Source organism: Choloepus didactylus, chromosome 21 (genome assembly GCF_015220235.1).
Source record: "Choloepus didactylus isolate mChoDid1 chromosome 21, mChoDid1.pri, whole genome shotgun sequence".
In the NCBI taxonomy this organism is placed as follows: Eukaryota; Metazoa; Chordata; class Mammalia; order Pilosa; family Megalonychidae; genus Choloepus; species Choloepus didactylus.
In genome coordinates, this window is record NC_051327.1 from 9585159 (window position 1) to 9605796 (window position 20638).

Below are 20638 nucleotides of genomic sequence, written 5' to 3' on the forward strand. Positions count from 1 at the left end.
CTGAAATTAATACAGTGACTCCAGCTCTTTTGATTAAATACAGCATGGCATATAATTTGACATACTTTTACTTTTAATTTACCTGTGTTTTTAAATTTTAAATATTTTTATAGACAACCTATAGTGATACTATTTTAATTCGTGTTTTTAATTAAAAAATTAAAAAAAATTATAGCCAGCCTATAGTAGTCTTTTACTTAGTTTATTTAGACCATTTTATTCCCATTTAAAATGCTTTTGATACAGTTCAATTAATAGCTATCATAATTGTACCTGTTTTCTATTCCTTGCCCCTGTTCTTGATTAATTTTTTGTCCCATGATCTTTTTGTTTTCTTCCCTGGTATTAAATGAGCATTTCATATGACTCCATTTTCTTTCCTTTTCCTCTCCTCTGTTTGTGTAACAATTATACTTATTTTTACATTTTTTATTGGTTGCTATTTGGTATTGAATCCTGCCCTCAACAAAAGGCATATTCAGGTCCTCCCCTGGTTCTGCGGATGTGGACACATTGTAAATAAAGTTTCTTCAAGAGGGTTAAGGTGCAGCCCAAAGAATCAGATTGGACTTTAATCCAGATTATTGGAGTCCTTTAAAAGCAGAGTGCAAGTCAGATGGAGAGAGAAGCCAGAGGGAACAGTCAGCAGCTGTAAATCAGTGGAAAGACATTCTTTATTTCTGTTACAGTTTGTTATCTTGCCTTTCTTTTTGATTCTTTCTTAGGGTTTCCATCTCCCTGCTGATATTAATCCTCTGCATTTTTTTTCTCACCTTTTATTATAGTAACATTTATCCAACTCAAAACTTCCCTTTTTAACCACTTTAGAATGTACAATTCAGCAGTATTAATTGCATTAATTATTATGCTTCTGTCACTCCAATCCCTTACCCAAAGCTTTTCATTGCCTCAAACATTGATTAAGCAATAACTCCCCATTTCCCTCACAACCCAGCCCCTGGTAACCTGTAATCAACTATCTGTTTCTGTGAATTTGCTTGTCCTAGCTATTCAGTATGTGATATTACACAATATTTGTTTTTTTGTGTCTGATTTATTTCACTCAAGTTCATCCATACAGTATCAAAGCATGTATAAGAACCTCATTCTTGCAGCAGTAGGGAAAGAAGACATACATGCCTGTCTTGTTCTTGACTTCAGAGGAGACTTTCAGTCTTTCTCTACTAAATACAATGACAGCTGTGGACTTTTTGCATATGACTTTATCATGTTGAGGAAGTTCCCTTTTATCCCTATTTTACCAAGTGATTTTATTATGAAATTGTGTTGGACTTTGTCAAGTTCCTGATCTAAATCAACTCATATGATAAGTAATTTTTTCATAGATTAATGTCATATATTGCATTTTTGATATAATGTAATTATATCAATGTATATAGATTGATTTTTTTGTAGTTATATTGAGCTACTCTTACACTCCTGGGATAAATCTCAGTTGTGTAATCCTTTTAATATGCCATCATATTCAATTTTCTACAATTAGTTGATGATTTGCCTCTGTGTTCATAAAGGAAATTGTTATGGAGTATTCTATGCCACTTCTCAGTCTCAAGTAAATCCCAGACTAAGTGATGAACACATCGTCTGGGTCAGTCTTCCACAGAGCTGGTTGGGTCTGATGTACAAAGACACCCAATATTTTCATTAGGGTGCAGCAATAATCAGGCCCCAGGGACTCTCAGTTGAATGTGCCTGGGCCATCACTGTGGGTCATGGAACTACCATGCAGAACTGAGGGAGGGGAAGGGGGGCCCAGGATGAACAAACTTGCCCTGGGTCTGCCCTAAATTACTTACATTTGTTTTCTTCTTTTTCCTGATTTCAGAAAATAACTGTAGTTATTTGTTGAGTCATTGCCTAGTCTTGATTGTCTTCCAGAGTTTGGGGAAAGTTCATTCCAACAAAGTCAGCCCATTTTTCATTGTTTCTCAGGAGCCTCTGTGCCAGGCATGTCTTATTCCACAATCCTGCTTATTAATCACCTCCTACCCCATAGTTCTTGCATGTTGTCTTTTTCCCTAAGAGTTGTTAGCATATTAATATCAGTTATTTTAAGTTATTCCTCTGGTAATTCTAATATCTCAGCCAAATTTGAGTCTGGTTTTGATATTGCCCTCATTTTCAGACTTTCGTTTGTGTGTTTTTTTGTTTTTTGCCTTTTAGCATGCTTTGTGTTTTATTGTTGAAAGCTAGACACTATGTATCCAGTAATGGAAACTGAGGTAAATAGACTTTTAGTGTGAGGTCTTATGCTCATCTGGCTTGGAATTTGGCTGTGTTTACTGTTTTCCTGTAGCTGTAAGCTTCAGTGATTAAATTTATTTCATGTCCTTGTTTTCATCTCCTCTGTTGTCTTTGGGTTTCTTTAGGGATTCCTTCTTAAATTGGGTCTGAGTCTTTCAATTCTTGATAGTTGTCATCCCTTATATACAATAACCCTATTAATGTGCTGGTAGGATGTTGGGGGAGGTAAATGTTCTATAATCCTATGGAAAATTAGTCTTTTAGTGAGCCTGTGTCCCTAAACTCTGACCTTCATAAATGTTTATCACCTTTTTTCACCTCCTAGTTAATATAGGAGGGCCAGAGGGGTCTGGAGTTGAATGTCTGTCACTTGAAAGTAGGTTTGCTCTTGTAAATCCAGGCTGATTAGACTCTGGTAAAATAGTATCGATTAAGAGCAGGTATTTGTTAAGAAAAAATGCCTTGGGAATATTTTAAATGACTAATTTTCCTTCCCTACTGGCAGAGGCACAAAGGGATTTTTGTGAGAGCCTGTTGGGGCTCCTGGAAATAAAACACAAGAAATTGTGAAGGGGTCCCATTAAGGTTGGGCCTCTAGGTACTTTTTTTCTCCCCAGTTAGTCCACCCTCAATCTTCAGCAATTAGTTATATCAAGTACTTAAATTGTAATTCAAGGAAAATTTAATACATCTCCTTTGCTTATTCCTATCTGGTGCTGGCTCCAGGCAGTTTCTACTCCTAATGAACAAAACATGGGACCAAAGTAAATGCAGCAGAATAAATAAGGCAGAAGCAGGAATGCTTTGAAATAATAATCTTTCCATTATGTGCCTTGCTCATTAGGAGTAACTTTGAGGAACAATAACAAATGCAGTCGTTCCTCCTACATAGAAGGTAAAGGTAGAGATAAGATAAGACCAAGCCCAATATCCCAGCACCCTAGGAACCCTCAAATGTGGACTACCTTTTCAGATGGTGGAACATCTACATCCTATGGTCAGTTTTAGGTTCTTCATAAACTATAATTTTATTTGTCTTTCCTGATCCTCATGTACATTCTATACAAATATTTTCATATAGTTTCAGCGTATTTGGGGAGTTTCAGTACAGATCTAATCAATATATCTAATTGGCAAGTGGAAAGACTTTAATAATGGAATAAAATTCTGTGGTGTTAGACCAAAGAGGACAAAAGGTACATCTAGAGGGTATATGGATCTGAATAGGGAAGGGTATATCAAGCAAATAAGTTAACCACAGGGAAGTCCTTCCAGGGATTTCACAAGTGGAATTAGCTTCATACTGAGTGCAGAAGGATTACAATGAAAAATGTGAAAATATATGAAGCTATCAAACCCTGAAGAAATCACTTCTATAATAAGTGAAAATCAAGATCGAAAATGACTAAGAATAGCAATATATGTACATCAGTGAATGTTTAATATGGATATGTTCAAGTATAGTCATAGGAATATAGATGAGACAGTTAATCTACGTCTATAAAATGTTACACAAGAGGACTAACTAATTGTTTATTTGGAAAGATTCTAAGGTATATTAGGTAAAGATAAGCCATCTTCTTCTCTAGTTTCTGACCATAAAAATATGGATTGACTCACAGCATTATTTTCAGTTTTACTCAATGCCAAAAATATACTTTATTAATAAAGCAATTTTTTCTTAAACAATTTTTTCATTACCTCTTTTACATCTTTGTTCCTCAAACTATAGATGATAGGATTCAGCATGGCGATCACAACGGTGTAAAATACAGACACTATCATATCATGGTCCAAAGCATAGCTGCAACTTGGCCTCACATACATGAAAAGGATGGTCCCATGGTAAATTGACACCCCAGTTAGGTGAGAGACACAGGTGGAAAAGACTTTTTGCCTCCCTTCAGCAGAAAGCATCCTAAGAATAGCCAGCAGAATAAAACCATAAGAGATCAGGACTACTGATATGATAATTATCTCAATATAGCCTACAAAGTAGAAGAGTAGAAGCTGATTGATGTGAGTGTCAGAACAAGAAATTGCGAGCAGTGGAAGGATGTCACAAAACACATGTCTGATTTCATTGGATGCACAGAAGACTAGGCTAAAAGTGGCCTCTGTGTGTAATGCAGCATGCAAAATGCCACCAACATAGGAAGCAGTGATGAGTGGCACACAGACTCCAGGTGACATGTTAATTGAATACAGTAGTGGGTTGTAGATGGCTACATAGTGATCATAAGCCATTGCAGCCAAGAGAAAACATTCTGTGGTCCCAAAAGTAACCAGCAGAAACATCTGCATTGCACATCCAAGAAATGAAATGGCTTTGTTCTCTGCCAGTAAATTCACTAATATTTTGGGAGTGAAAACTGAAGAAAGGCAGGCATCCATGAATGACAACACACTCAGAAAATGGTACATGGGGTTGTGGAGCTGGGAATCCCCAATGACCAATATAACTAGTCCCAAATTTCCTATCAGAGTAAAAAGATAGATTGCTAGAAATAGGAAAAACAGGGAGATGTTTAGCTCAATATTATCTGTGAATCCCCTCAATATAAACATGGTGACCCTTGTCAGATTTTTCAGTTGAATACTGTATGACTCCAAATCTGATGATAACACTGACATCTTGGTTTATATTTATAGGTCTGCAAGGCAATATCTGCTGAAATAGGGTTGAACCAATTAAATCACCATGTCTCCTTCTTAGAAGGGCAAATGGTAACCTAGGCAGTAATAGGACAGATATTGATGAAGGAATGGGACCCATGTGGATGCATTACCCTGTATAAATAAAAAAAAGACATGATTTCATTCTTTTTTTGCCTAAATTTGTCATGTTAAAAAATTAAAAAAAGAACTGAATTTAAGAGGATTATTTTCTGTAAAAAATTCTACCATTTCTTGTATCACATCATTTTAAAATTCACAACAATGAATATCTGGATTTTGGCACCCAAAAATATTACAGTGGATGATAGCACTTGAGGACAAGTTCAAAAATTGCTACAATGTGCATGGAAAACCTTTCACTGATGATCGTGATTATAAAAGATGAGCAACCACATCTACCTCAGAAGACTGGGTTAAATCAAATAGAAAAACAAAGTGAAAATTATGTAATTTAAAAACGTTTCCAGGTGACTAAAACTGAGATAAATTAGAATTATGTTTCAACTTATCTTACATGACAGACTTTTCACACCTACATATTTCATGTGCTCTTTCCAGGCAATGATCCTGTTCCATTAGGTCCTATGCAATAGTTTTGAATAGGACAGAAGAAATTATCCTAGAAGTATAAGCATCTTGTATGACATAAAAAAAACAGTACAATATCTATTTTTTCAGTTTTGTTTCTTCAAAAACATAACACTAAGATGTACATATTTGATTTCTTCAACTTATTGTACCATTGCACTTGATTCTGAAATGTTAACAAAAACCATGTAGGGTTTTTCTCTATGCATTTGCTCATTATTTCAGTAAAGTCCTTGGATGGATTTTCCAGACATAATTCTATCAAAAAGAAATCACAGCCATACCTTTAATATGTTATCATTGCTAATGGAACTTCTAAAATAATATAAAATAATATAACCCAATAATCAGTAATAAATTGATTGAATAAAGGCATAGTTATTGCTTTGCTACAATTTAATGTTTTAATTCTGGTATTTTTTCCTGTGCCATCAGAGCATTTCTTTAATGGACTATGAAGAAAGAAACTGCATGACCAAAAAAAAAAAGTTTATAAGCAAAAAACAGAAATGAAAACAAAACATGGAAGAGGTAGCTGCATCTGAACTGAATGCCTCAGTGATTGAAGTACAATACTGGGTCCAACATATTTTGGAATGAGATTTCAGCAGAGTGACATTTGTTTTACCTTCAGTGTGATATAGATTGAAGTTTTTGACTCATTCTTAAGTAATTGGCAACTATGTCTATGTTTTCTAGGGTTTAAAGGAATGAAATATCTGCCATGCTTTGGATTGGGCTGCATTCCATGACTTAAGATGATTTATATCCATGACATGAAACACACTAGATTTTGTCATATTGAGATTCCCTATATTAGGAAAAGAGTGATGAAATAAGCTTAAAACCACAGGTGGAAGTAGAAGAAAGCCACATGTCATTATTCATCAAGAAAAGTTATCACAGACCCATGTGGAAGATGAATAAAATAGTAAAAAGCAACATAAACTAGGGCTAGAGGACAAAAAATGCTCATTTGATCCTTAGAGAATTCAAGAGTAAAAATACATAATTAAGGTAATTTCTGATTTCTGTGTATATCCAGACACATTACATACTATGTATAGAAACCACACACACATGCACACATGCATAAATGTAATAATTTGTAATGTATTTTGAATAGCTATATTCATAAAACAAATACATCACTTAATAATATTAATATGTATTAATGCATTGTATATCATAAAAACACACTTCTATTAACAATATTCCTCATTCTCTCTCTCTATTTCTCCACCTTCATCTCCCCCAACACCCTCTCTTTCTCTCTCCCTTAATCCCATGATGAAAGGAACTGGAAATATTCAAGTAAGTTTTTGAAAAATGTACAGTAGTTAGTCTACAAAAAGAATTCATTACAAAGTTTACTTGGCTGAAATACATAGAAGAAATGTAAGCTACATGACAGTTCTAACCTTCAGTTCTATGTCATGTATGATAGAAGACAACAATTATAAAAGAGTGAGAACATTATATATGGCCTCTAAGGCCCTGTATTAAAATCTTTGATGTAACACCAAGTGACAGTATGACCTTGGAAAAGTAACTTCCTCATTCCAAATAAAAGAGTAATAAAATTGACCAAAAGTTTCAGGCCTAACTTGTTCAACTACATGAACATGGTTTCATGACAAAGTTCTTATTTATGAGTTGCATTTAATTTTTTTGTATTAAATTAAATTTTTGATTGTATGTTTAGGATGCATATAATTGGAATATGAAAACCAAATTTTATTTATGTGAAACACAATGGACAGTTATAAAATTAACTTTTATAATCACAGCACTGAGCAATAAACACTCTCCCAACCATTACCTCAGTTTTTCTTTTTTATGTATATATATATATATATATATATATATATATATATACTTGTTATATGACACTATCTAAATATTAAAATACATTTTACTGAGTATAAACCCAATGAATCTCATTATTCTATGCATAAGGTGCCATAAAAATTCATCCATTTCACTGCATTCTGTCTTTGCTGTGTCAGTAAATAATAGTGTGTTTTTCTGTAATTTTCCTGATAATCTTGCTTATATAATTTCCTGGCAACTGTTGATGTATCTCATTCTTTCTGTAGATTAAGAAGATGGTTTATGAATGAAGGAGTCTTTTATATCAAATGATGCCCCATTAAATAATTTATCTACTTCACTACAAGGAACTAGATATATAATAGAGAAAATGTTGAGGTTTAGCTACTTCATTAAGCTGATCTTCAAACAGGCATTTCTGTTAAGTAATATTTGAGCAAATTAGACTGATTGTGTTTATGTAAAGATTATTTTAATTTAACAGGAGATAAAGCCTAGAAAGAAAAAAGAATACACAGATCTTGAATGTAGAAACCAAAACAAAACATGATCATTCTGGAAGACTAAAAAACAATTTCCTCAACTCTCATTAGTCTGAAAACAAAGTAACAGATGTCCATGAGAAGAGTTTTACAAACATTAAACTTGAGAAGAAGGAAAGCTATGATAGCAGCTACCACAAGTTATTAAATGGTTGAGGGTTGGGAACTTCATGTACATTGTCTTGTGTGATCTACATAGCAACCTGCAATCTAAAAAATTAGGGTCCTTGCATAGATGAGAAAGCTTGTGCCCAATTAGAAGTAGAACATGACAAAGCTCACATAGTTAGTTATTTACAGAGCCAGGACTCAAGCCCAGATTTCTCTGAATCCATGCTCTAAGCTATTTCAACTCGACCATATTGCAATACCATTGTGACCTGTTAAAATTCTGGAATCATTGCCTAGAAAAATTACAAAATAACACCCTCACCTATTTATATTCATTTATAAAGCCCTCTAAGTTAAAAAAAAAAATGAATATGAAATCAAAAGCAAACAAACCAACTAAAGGGGCTTCTAGATCAATTAGCTAATTAGTAAAATAAATTTAAAATTAATTTTTATTCCTCCATCACAAAGAAAAAAAAATGGCTGAAAGTGACATATACTCAATGGCTGGTTGTTAGCTAATTTCCTGTGCATTTAATAAAGTGGCTTATTTCTATTGTCCCTATTCTGCCTATTACTTTCCCTCAATCAAGTTAAAACAATTTCTCTTTATAACTCTATTTACCCAAATATGTAGGAAGTTCTTATTTTCCCTGTTATGTTCCTTGAAAGGAGTGCAGTTCAAACTTTAGTACAACCCTGAGATAACTAGAATCAATCATATCAAATTTAAATAGCAAAGCATGTATTACTAATATTTTAAAGCATGTAGTTTGAGATTCCTGATTACAACTTCTAAAATATTTTGTAAGTGAAAAGGGAAAAAGAAAATCCTTTACTCTTACCCATGGAACTGAACTGCTAACTCAATTTAAGTATGCTCTGAATATTAAGCATTTGGACTCTTTTATTAGTTCTTGAATTATTCTTGAAGTCCGTAGGGAATGACCCAAGGGGAAAACACCTTCATTCCCTTCTGGGATATAAAAGCACAAGCTGATTTTTTTTTTTCCTGTACGAAACGTGGATGGTTCTGGAATATTGGAGTATATGATAAAAAATGAATACATGAATGAACTTTGACTTCTGATAAAAACTGATCCATCAGTAGAAAAATACATGGCCTAGGATTGTAAAAGAAATCTAATTGTACAGAACATAATATTAAGTCTGATTTTAATCAGCTATGTGACATTGGGTTAATAACATAAATTGCCTGAAATCCAGTTTCCTCTTCCTGGGAAGATAACCTGCTTAAGTTTCTCAAAATTCAGTAAAAATGTGTATAATGACATAATATGAATAATGAAGTATGAATTGGTATAATAGGAATATGAAATAATAATAATATGAAAGCATTTATGTGTGATACAATTTATAATTGTTTAATATAAATTAGTTTATTTCAGGTTTAAAATTCAAGCACTATACTTATAATGGAATGAAAGATAAATTTAAACACAATGACATTTTCAGAGAGGACATAAGATACAAATAAGTAAAATAATCCTGTAAATTCATGGATAGAAAATATTAAGAGGAGAGATGGGACAGTATATAGGTAACTTCATTAAGTTATATGATAGAACATTACAATATTAGAGGTCTGGCAGTGTTAAAATTAACACTTTTTGAGTTGTATAAACTGTTTTCATTACTCAAGGATTTCATATACTAATCTATAGACTAACATCTGGTTATGTATATCAGAAAGTCTAGAAAAATTGTTTAAAACACATATATGCCTTTGTCACATACACAAGGATTCTAAATTAGTAGATAGGGAATTCTGGTCATCAAATTTGAATTAAAAAAAAAAAAGAGAAAGAAAGATGATGTTGGTAGCCAGACCACTTGGAAACAGTCAATCCATTAATCAAATGCAATCCCAAATTGTTCTTTAGATTTAATGCAATCCTAATAAAATTAGGCAAACACTTTTTGCAGAAATTAACATGTTGATTCTACAATTGATAATATAAAGCAAAGGACTAAGTTCATTACAACAAGTTGGAAAACAAAGTTGGAAGACACAAAATCTAATTTCAGAACTTATCAGAAAACTTAAATAATCAAGAGAATATGGCATTGGTGAAAAAGATATACACTATTTCAATGAAACAGAATAGAGAGTTCAAAAACAGATTCACTCCTATATAGTCAATTGCCTGTAAATGAAGTTGCCAAGGAAAATCCATGGGGGAAGTTTAGTCTTTTGAAAACAATGGGGCTGAAAAAATTGAAGTCCTTTTCCACAATAAAAGATACATTGGTTCACTGTTTGCATCATACATAAAACTTGTCTCAAAATGGACTTTAGACAGTCATTTAAAACCTAAGGCTAAAAACCTTCTACAGAAAATGGAGGACAGATCTGCGTGACCATGATTTAGTCAAATCGTTTTTTCAAAAAAAGGCAAAATGCATGCACCATAACAAAAGAAATTGATATATTGTGCTTCATTACAATTAAAAATCTTATGCTTTGTGAAGGCTGTAAATATCTTCATCATATGTATGGTTTTTAAAACAGAGCCCACAGAACACTAACCACGTAAAAATAATGAAAAAGATTAATTGGACTATTTTAAGAAATTCTGTTCAGCAAAATTAACAGTATGAAAAGAGCAACCCTCAAAGTAGGAGGGGATATTTATATCAGGCATACATAATCATACATGTATATCTGAAAAGTACTTGCATGCAGAATCTAAAAAGAACTCTTACAAATCAATAAGTAATTGGCATGATACCCAATATAAAGATTAGCAAAAGACTTGAATGAGCACTTTTCAAAAAAAAAATTTCTAAATCGCCATTAAACATATGAAAAAGTTCTCATTTTTATTAGCATCTGGATAATGCAATTAAAAACTGCAATGATACACATACATGTCAAGAATGGCTAACATGGCTATTCATGACCAGGATAATGAGCACTGGTGACTATCATGCTTGCTGATGCCAGTGTACATTGGTATCACCCCTTTGGCAAACCATTTGGCAATATTTACTAATGCTAAAGATGCATATGCTATGACTCAGCAAGGAATACACTCGACAGAATTACATACAGTTTTCCATCAAAACAGGGATTATAATGTTAATAACACACTGTTCATAAAACCCCCAAATTGAGCCAATCTTAATGATGAACAATAGAGTAGTGGATAACTAATTTTAATAATATTCATAAAAGGGAATTGTACACAGAAATGAAAATGAGTGATCTAAAATGACATGTAACAGTAAGTTCATGAACAAACCCAGCCACGAAAATTATTATGCATAGTTAACTACTTTTTTTAGAGCTCAAAAATAGGTGTAAACAATATATGCTTTTAGAAGTCAGAATAGTGGTTATACTTTTGGGGGAGTTGGCTGTTCATAGGGGAAGGGAAAATAAGGGATTCTTTTGGGGTTCTAATAATGCTTCATGCTTTTTTGGCTGTTCTTGTGTAATCTGGATTGCGGTTGTAGATATATTAAGTTTGTCAAATTGTTTATGTTGTGTGCATTTGTTTATATGTAGATTTTATTTCAATAGCAGGTTAAAGTACAACATATAAGGGAAAAATGTCTACACATATCAATATATTGTTTTTCCCTTGTGAATTTTTAAAACAATGCTATAAGCAGTCTGTAAATGCTTCACCATTGTTTCCTCAGCAATAAAGCCATAAATAAGCCATTGTTTTAAAGAGGAGTTGTTAAGGGCTACAAAAGAGACTAAATATCTCTCCTACAAGTATAAATATTTTGAGTCCAGATTTCTGGGAGGCAGCAGAAGAGATTTAACCTAGAGAAGCTGTGAAAGCATATCTAAAATAAGTGTCCTCATAAGGGAATATAAAGGTGTTCTTTGTAATTAGAAGAGATCCCATTAGCCTGCTCGGAAGCTTTTCAAGTGTTTCAGTTATATTAAAAAAAATCACATGCTTCCTCCTCAGGGAGAGTCTCATAGGAGGAAAGAAACCTACAAATTATTCTTATTGCATTGTGTGAGCAACCTGGGGAGCACAAACATATTCCTCATCAAAGGTGAGTAGACAACACCTTTTTCTGAGACTCCTATTCAGAGTTCCAGTAACCCTTCATGGCCCCATCTTCAATATCACCTGTAGTTTCTTCTATTCAATCCAGTTGACTTAATGACAGATTAACACTGATTTGATAACAGGAGTTTCTGGGGTAGAGTGGTTTTGCAACTATCTTTATAGTGGAAAGCTAAATATTTACTTTATTTCTTCTGAGTTAGTTGGTAATCTCTGGATAGTGGGGGGAAAAAAAAAGGCAAGCTCTGAAGACAGGAAACTATCTCCCAAATCCCTAAGATTATATTATTTTCATTTGGATCTTCCACCAAATGCCAAGTCGTGTACAGTTAATCAGAATTCTTTTCATACTGCTTTCCAGTGGTTTCTAAAATGAATTTTTTTCATTATTTTCTATAATCTTGCATCTATTCTGTTTCAAATACTCCATGTATATTTCTATTTCCCAAATTTACCAATATCTTCATAAGGATCCATGTCATTTCATAGATGGTACCTTTATTTGGAGATGAGACCAAAGCAAAATACTAATGTGTCTCTTTCAGTACAGCGTGCCTCCAACACAACATAATGCCTCATCAGTAAGAAGACTGTCCCTCACTCTGACCTCCTGTGTTTGGAGGAGTCTTTGAAATGATATCAGATGATCACTTGAATGACTGAATACACATATGATGGAGATAAGATTAAAACATGCACAGCTATGGATTTAAACAAATAATACTCCTTGCAAACTTGTAAAGCAGAAATACGTATTTGACTTTTCCATATATTCTTTCTTTCAGTTTCCACTTAAAAAACAAAATTAAAAACAAAAAACATATTAAATAAATGTATTGAAATATTTATTTTCTTGATTTCTCATTATAAAAACACATTCAGTGTTACCTATTTAATGTTGAAAGTTATATGGGAAAGCACTGGGGAATAATTTAACTTAAACTCACCTCATGACATAATTTTACACTAAATGTATAATGGTAAGCTCTGTGCAAAGGATTTCTTTTTGTGTTTTGAAATTTGATAGAATGAAGATGTAATTTTCTTGAAAAAATACAGTGTTAAATCAGAACCAGGTCATCTTCAATAATCATATAAAATAATGTAAATAACCATATTAAAATTTATAAAAAATTTAGTACTTTAAATAAAACTCTAAAGATGATGAGAGTAATGTTTTATGCAGTTTTCTCATAGTTAAGAAAACTGGTATTTATTGGCATGGTTTGGAAAAGTGCACACTTGTTCTACTTCTAGGTAATTCTGCCAAACTTGTTTAATACTGATTTCTTTTACATTCACTGAAAATTGTGCCTAAATGCATCATTTCTTGAGTATTAAATTCAGCATCCCTGATGTACATCGTGTAAGATATTTAATAGCTTGGCTATTACTTTCATAAGTTTGAATGCAACTGTATGTTTTGATTTGCAAGGTATCAAGTCACTCAAACCCACTGCTGCTGGGTTTTCTTCATTTATCTACATTTTTTAAGTCAATTCTTATTACGAATATTTCTAAACATAAAGGAAAATAGAAAGAACATTACTATTGTAGTCCATATACCGGCTCTATCACTTAAGTAATTACTAAAATCCATCCTGTGTATGGGCATAGTGTAATGTAGAGTGACAGAGAGGGATTAATTGGCTGGAGCATTTGAAAGCAAGTAACAAACATCATTAAACGTCACTCTCTTCAAATATCAGCTTTGATCTCATGACTAAAAGCTTTCTCAGCCTTAATATTTTCACACTTAGAAAAGTAACAGAACTTCCTTAGTGTCACCTGCTTCACTGCTCTTAAATGAGACTCCATTAGCCACATGGATGTCTTTTGTATGAATCAATTCCGTCTCTCTCCCATCCTCCCTTCATCCTTCCTTCCTTCCTTTCTTCCTTCTTTCCTTCCTCCCTCCAGTCCCCTTCCCTCTCTCCCTCTTTCTTTCTCTCTCTCCCTTTCTTTCTTTCTTTCCTTCTTTCTTTCTTTCTTTATCATCAGAATACAATTAAAATAATTAAAATTTCTTTAGAAGGATTGCATAATGTTAATGATTATTAATTAGGTTGGTATCTTTTTAAATGCTATTAAATGTCTGAAGTGTGATGAGGCTAGTTATCTCCTCAAATCTTTTGGCATTATTTCTAGTGATATCTACCTTTTTCCTCTATCTACCGTATTGATTTTAAATTGGAAGTAAGCTATAAAGTGCTAAATATATTCAGGATAAAAATCTTTGTCAATAACATTTCATAATTATGCTGGGCTGTCCCTCCTTTATTACACCAGGAGCCACAGGATATCAGGATATGGTAAGTTAGATGGTTAGAATTCTGATAGTAGTATCTCTTCAAAAGTATGATTTCTGTTTTGTAACTAACAGGTTAATATTTGAAATAAATTTTTCACGCATTATGATTATTCTATTCAAAATAAATTTCCATCACAAATAATAAAACTATTGACTGAAATTTGTGATGTATTTTCTGTTGCATTTGGACTTAGCTTATATTCTACTTATGCTGTACTTACATCAGTCTGTATTGTGGTAACTATGCCCTTCATTGAAATATAATATTCACTTCATATTACTTATCTAACATTACAAATATGATATATAATTTACTTTGATGTTATGAATTCACAAAAAATAGTATTTTTTCTTAAATTCAATATTAGAGGAGGGAGTTTCATCAAAACTCTGAAATTGATGTTTTATGCAAATATGTTATTATATTATATTATACTACATTATATATTATTACATTGTATTTTTATAAATATTACATATATAATGAGAGTAAATGATCATTCTTATATCCTTTCTCAGTATAATTTCAGAGAGGACTAGATAGACAAGCAAATTTAACAATGTCAAATGAGTTCCTTATAATAGGAATCACAATCTGCCCTGAACTGCAGACTCCCTATTTTGGGCTCTTCCTCATTGTTTTCATGGTTTCCATGATAGGTAACCTGGTTGTTGTGGTTAAGTTCATGTTTTAGCTTGGTCACATTATGGTGTCCAGTCTGGTCAAGCAAGCACTGGCCTAATTGTTATTGCGTGGATATTTCATAGGTTAAATGATCCGTAAGTTGATTGCATCTGTGGCTGATTACATCTACGATCACCTGAGGAGATTGCAGTCAACAGTGACAGAAGTTTCATCCAATCAGTTGAAGGCCTTATAAGAAGTGGTAATGTCAGCAGTCATAAGAGAGAATTTCCATCTCTATTGAGGCCAGCTGCTTCTGCTGGTAATTCATCAAAAACCTTCTTCAGAGTTCCCAGATCACAGCCTGCCCTACAGAATTCGTACTTGTTCAACCCCATGGTAGTGTGAGACAATTTTTATAAAAACCTCAACTATTTGCAGATGTATATATAAATATCTCTTGTCAGTTCTATTTCTCTAGAGAACCCTGGCTAATACATTTGGCTCAATCATCCTCACCATGATATTCTTCAAGCCACACACACACCCACGTACTTGTTTCTCAGACATCTGACTTTCAATGATCTTTGTTATGCAACAGCTATAGGACCAAAATGTTAATTCATTTTATTGCAGATCAAAATACAATCTTCTTTAATTGGTGTGTCACCAACTCACTTTCTTCAGTATGCTTATCACAAGTGAATTTTTGTCATTTTGGTCTATGACCACTATGCGGCCATCTGTAACACACTGCTCTATACAGACATTGTGCACAAGCAGCATGCCACTTGCTGATTTCTTATCTCTACAGTTTCTTTTTGTCTTTGCTGACCATTATAAAACTTCTCATTTCTTCATTTTGTGGCTATAATGTCATCAACTGTTTGTACTGTGATACTCAGCCCTTGATATCTTTGCTCTCCTCAAACACATATGAAATTAAATTGGTAATACTGACCTTTTCAGCTTTCAATCTGGTGTCATCACTTCTAATAGTCCTCATGTCCTACATGCTGATCTTTATGGCCATGAGAAGAAGGAGCTCTACAGGGGGCAGACACAAGGCCTTCTCCAGATGTGGAGCTCATCTGACAGTGGTGGTTTTATTCTATGGAACTCTGTTCCTTATGTAGGTGCAGCCCAAATCCAGTCATTCATTTGAGTCTGATAAAATGACATCTGCAATTTACATGTTGGTAATTCTCATGCTGATACACATGATCTACAGTTTGAGGAACAAAGAGATGAAAAATGCCTTACATAAAACCTGGAAAATGTGTGCACATGTTTAACTTAAAATTCTCTGTAGAATATGGTAGAAATAAATTATGTAATAGGCAATGCATACTCTACCAGTCATGCCTTAAGCCTTGTTCTCTCTGTGACAATGGAGATAATCAAGAATTAATGAAGGAGAAATACCAAGATCCAGAAATTTCTTCCATATTTTCAAACTGAAATCTATCCCAGGCTGTACGAGAATCAAACTTGATTGTGGTTACAAGGAAGCTCGGTACAGTGTGATGATTTGAAGTACTCAGTCACTTGAACTTGACCAAATGTCCCTATTCCAAACCTTACAGTCCCACTCTTTCCTAATCTGTGCCTTTAATTTTCTGTGTGACACCAAGAGAATCTAGTAACTCAAAATACTTTGCAATGCTGTAATCCACAGTATGATCTTGGCATCTCTCTTTCTTTCTTTTTCTCTAAATCAGCCCATTGTTTTCTATATCAGTGGATATGACAATTAAGGAAAATCTATAGAGGTTAATAAGAGAAGCTCCCTGAGTTTTACATTTTTATTTTTCCTTTCAGTAGGATCTTGTTTTCCACATGCTTATATTGTCACATGTATTGTTACTCTTCCTCATTTCTCCAGAAAACAATTTTTTTAACAAAGTCTTTGAATAGTTGTTTTTCATATCCTTGTTCAACAATTCCATCTGTGATGAATTATGTTTTTTGCCTTTCTTCCTGTGGCTGACTTTTTCAAATTGGGCTCGTAAGAGTATGTACCGTATTTTGATTAGGATCTTTTGTTAGCATTGATTTGATAATCTTACTGGGAGGAAGAAAAAGGAGATAATCTCATGGTTTGGACTATGCTGTATTTCTAGTGAGAAAGGGGCATAGTATGTCCCATTTTGTAAACTTGTCATCTACTGGATACAGTTGCCCCATTTGTAAATTTTCCCATGTACTTTTTGTTTATTTATAGTTTTTTTTACTGTTCATTGGAATTCATTTACAAGATTTAGAATCTGAACTGTTTGCATGGTCCACCATCATGGAATAAAATTATCAGCATAGTCAATAAATGTTGAATTAATGTAACTCATTTGAAATAAGAAAAAAACATTTGCAATATATGGTCATGACAATATAAATATTACTAAGTAATTCACATGGATGATTTCTTTTTAATTTTAAGATAAAATTACATTATATATATAAACATGAGCTGTGGACATGTGAATATAAAAAATATTTTTAACCCAAGGAAAAAAATGTATTTTGGAGAGAGCTAGAGTGAAATATTAATATTAGTTATTGTTAGTAGCTGAAATAATGGAAATTTCTTGGTTTTATTTTGCTTATATGACCTCCCTAAATAAATCATAAATAAATCATAATGGAAAAATTATAGAAATGGTAACATTTCAGAGATGTCATTTTCAAAAAGCTGAAAAATAAGTAACCAGAAGCCTAGATAGGATATATCTCCATGTATTCTTGTCTGTGTAAATAAAATGAAAAATAAGAAAAAAGTGAACACATGGATGATAGAATTAATAAGTTAAATTACAGCTCGATAGAATAGAGAGAATGATCAGGGTTGTGGGTAGAATTATTTATTATTAAGATACAGGAAGAAATCTCAGATTAAGAAATCATGAAGAGTAATATTTGATTCTTCAATCTTTTCTGTTCAGTGCAAGATATAAGATATTGAACATGGCTTCAGTGTTTGCAAACTAATAACATAGTCACACTTTTATAAGATTGTGAGGAAATAAACATCCACAAATGATGCATTATGCTGGATCATATCCATAATTTGCTTTTCTCTCTCCCAAATGATTGCAAAGTTTATCAAATTAAAGGCTTGAGTTTAGAAAATGAGTTATACTATTGCATAATAGGGATATCTCACCCTAGGAGTTGTCCTTGCCATCTAAATGCAGTCCTAGAAAATAATTCCTTAAAGTCAGTAACCACTTCTTTTCTTATCCAAACAGATGAATTTACAACTCTTATATGGCTCCTGAAAACTTCACCCGGGTGACAGTTCATTCTCATTGGTATCTCAGTGTCCAGAGCTCCAGATTCCCCTCTTCCTGGTCTTCCTGGTGATCTATGGGCTGACAGTGGCAGGGAACCTGGGCATCATCACCCTCACCAGTGTCAACTCTCAACCTCAACCCCCCATGTATTTTTTCCTCCAACATTTGGCTATCATCAGCCTTGGCAATTCTACCGTAATTGTCCCTAAAACACTGATTAATTTCTTGGTAAAGGAGAAAACCACCTCCTACTATGAACATTTCACCCAACTGGGTGTTTTCCTGCTTTTCATTGTGGCTGAGATTTTCATGCTAGCTGTGATGGCCTATGACCTCTATGTGACCATTTGTATTCTCCTGCTCTACATGGTGGTGGTATCTCGACGGATCTGCCTTCTGCTAGTATCTCTCGCATACATCTGTAGCTTTTCTACAACTATTGTGGTTTCTTCATGTGTATTCTCTGTGTCTTATTGTTCTTCCAGTGAATCCATAATTTTTATTTTGATAATTTTCCTCTATTAGCCTTATCCTACTCTGATACTTAACTTCCCAGAAACAGTAGTCTTTATTTCTTCAGCTACAAATTTGTTTTTCTTCATTATTGTAGTTTTTAGTATCCTATCTCAACATTGTTTTGTCCATTCTAAGATACATTCATGAGGAGAAAGGAAAAACCTTTTCCACCTGTGCTTCACATATGATGGCAGTCACAGTTTTCTATGGGACTCTGCTATTCATGTATTTGCAACCACAAACTAACCATTCATTAGATACTGATCAAATGGCTTCAATGTTTTACACCCTTGATACCCACGCTGAATCCCATAGTCTACAGCGTGCGGAATAGGGATGGGAAGGCTGCCATAAAGAAACTCCTGAAAAATTCATGCTCTTCCTTTAAATCAATGTCACTTTAGAACCCTACAAGTAATTGAAGAGATGGTTGAGGAAGGTTGCCATTATGTCACTGAAAATTAAAGTTAAGGAGCCAACTTAAAGCTACAAGGAAGACTGGGAATTAAAAGAGGCTAGGATAGAGAAAATAAAATTAAAAAATAAGCTGAAGTTCTTGGAATTGTGCAGTTAATAAACAAATGTAGTAATCACTAACTTTGCTCATGAGTAAGCAGGCAGCCAGTTTTGGAATAAATATTTCTAGGAGTCAAAGGAAACATAAGTTAAAAAAAATCAAATAAATTTGAATAGAGCAACAAAATATGGATGAGAAAATTAAACAATCGTATTCTTTTGTTTCCTTCTTACCTTGTATCTATATATGGTTTGATATAGTAAATTATTATATTTCAAATAACTGCAATAGCAGATTGCTAAAATCCTTATTTCAGCTAAGCTAGCCAGATTGGACCAATAAGTATATTTAAAATAAAACTTCCTAAGCTTCTCAATATTTTTGAATAGAAAGATTTAAAGTATGGTATTTATATCCTGAATTCTAAGAAACAGAACAGGATAGAAATTATTTTATTCCAATTAATAGAATTTATGCATTTGTATGAAAGACACAGGGCACTATCAGTTTACATGTTTTCATGCTGGATATTTCATTTTGGATGTATTTGATTAATAAATTTAGTAGAGTTTGAAAAGATTTTCATTTCTCTCTACTGTTAGAATCAGTCTTATTTTGTTGGTGTAGTAAATATTCTGGATTGTATTATTCTTAGACATTTATAGGACTGTGTTCAGGAATGTTCCTCAGGTAATAATAGGAAAAATTATTTTGTTTAATAATTTTGTTCTGTTTTTAGATATTTCTTGAGCAGTCAGTGTACATCAAAATCTATTTTACAGCTGTGATTATATACAGGTGACCAGGCTATACCTCAGACATAGAATTATAATCAGCAAGTAAAGATTAATGAATCATGTATTTAATAAGCTTCAGAGGGAATTATGATATTAACAAATAGCAAAGACTAGACCAGAAAAAATATATGACCAATCAAATTAGCATTCTATGGAAATGTTCACTTTACTTATAAGTGGGTTCCATTGCTGACTAGCTTCTTCAGCCATAGATATCAAAACTTTAGTCATAAAACTTATATTGGAAAAGAACTGCAATTATTTAAGACAAAATTAGCCTCAAACATTGAAGATTGTAATTGAGTATCTTTGAGTTTGCCTTAATATTGACATCTTTAGTGCACTTTTTATGTCCATCTTTTCTTTCCCTTGGTTAGAGAATGGAAAAGTAGGAGAAAGATATCTTGGTGTTAGTGGAGATTTTGAGTTAATATATATCATATTATTCAGCCCACATTCACCACCACTTTCCAATTTGTTTTGTTATATTTCCATCTTAATATACATTT

The 20638-nt window shown here is 33.1% G+C and overlaps 1 protein-coding gene and 1 pseudogene across 1 annotated transcript; one reads left to right on the forward strand and one right to left on the reverse strand.

Moving 5' to 3' along the window:
- Positions 1–3927: 3927 nt before the first annotated feature.
- Positions 3928–4947, reverse strand: LOC119517946 (olfactory receptor 5T3-like). Its single transcript, XM_037815025.1, has one exon. The coding sequence runs from the start codon at positions 4897–4899 to the stop codon at positions 3928–3930; it is 972 nt and encodes a 323-aa protein (XP_037670953.1). The 5' UTR covers positions 4900–4947.
- A 13326-nt stretch (positions 4948–18273) lies between these two features.
- On the forward strand, positions 18274–19219 carry LOC119518120 (annotated as a pseudogene).
- Positions 19220–20638: the final 1419 nt, after the last annotated feature.

Bases quoted from the DNA above. Each gene is read 5' to 3' on its own strand.
- LOC119517946 (XM_037815025.1), bottom strand. From the start codon at position 4,899: ATGTCAGTGTTATCATCAGATTTGGAGTCATACAGTATTCAACTGAAA.